Raw genomic sequence first — 712 nt, forward strand, 5'->3', positions numbered from 1 at the left:
CCGCGCCGCGGCCGGTCGCGCTGTGGAGCCCCGAGGAGGAGTTGGACGGCTGCGAGCCCGAGTCCGAACGCGGCCCAGGAGGCGATTCGTTGCCCGGCACGCCGCCCGAGCTGCCCGACGAGCTGCGGCGGGACTCCTTGGAGCTCATCCTCCGGTACCTCCGGGAGGCGGCGGGAGAGGCCGAACCCGGCGTTAAGAAGTTTTTTCCGGGGCTCTTGGGAGGGCCGGGGCGGCCCGGCAGGACGGGCGGAGCCGTCATGGAGAAAGCGCTGGAAACGCTGCGGAGGGTCGGGGACGGAGTGATGCAGAAACACGAATTGGCCTTCCAGGGTGCGTGGAAACGGGAAACGGGAGGGGGAGGAGGGAATGGCCGTGGGGTGAAAACGAAAGCGGACTTTGTGCTGGGAAGGGCTGGGGGCGGCTGGGCTGGGCCACGCCGCGCCCCGGGGCTGAAGGGCGGCCGTCCCTGTGCTGGGGTGCTGCTGGGTCTCCTCACGGTGCTGATGGGGCTCTGGGAGTCCCCCCTGTGTGGGGTTTGGGGGATCCTTAATGCGGTGTGGAGGGGTGGGGGATCCTTCTGCTGTTGTACTGGGGGGTCTGGGGCTGCTCTAATGCTGTGAAGGGGCTTTGGAGCGGCTCCCCGGTGTGGTATGAGGGGTTTTGGGGGCTCCCCGGTGTGGTATGAGGGGTTTTGGGGGCTCCCCGGTGTGGT

General features: G+C 68.7%; 1 protein-coding gene across 1 annotated transcript; it reads left to right on the top strand.

The window, feature by feature from the left end:
- Window positions 1-5: 5 nt before the first annotated feature.
- On the top strand, window positions 6-695 carry LOC104916228 (the record flags this gene model as incomplete). Its single annotated transcript, XM_010727233.3, has 1 exon — window positions 6-695. A coding segment is annotated over one exon (615 nt), but the record flags the coding sequence as incomplete, so codon positions are not given.
- Window positions 696-712: the final 17 nt, after the last annotated feature.

Source organism: Meleagris gallopavo, unplaced genomic scaffold (assembly GCF_000146605.3).
Source record: "Meleagris gallopavo isolate NT-WF06-2002-E0010 breed Aviagen turkey brand Nicholas breeding stock unplaced genomic scaffold, Turkey_5.1 ChrUn_random_7180001875167, whole genome shotgun sequence".
NCBI lineage: Eukaryota > Metazoa > Chordata > Aves > Galliformes > Phasianidae > Meleagris > Meleagris gallopavo.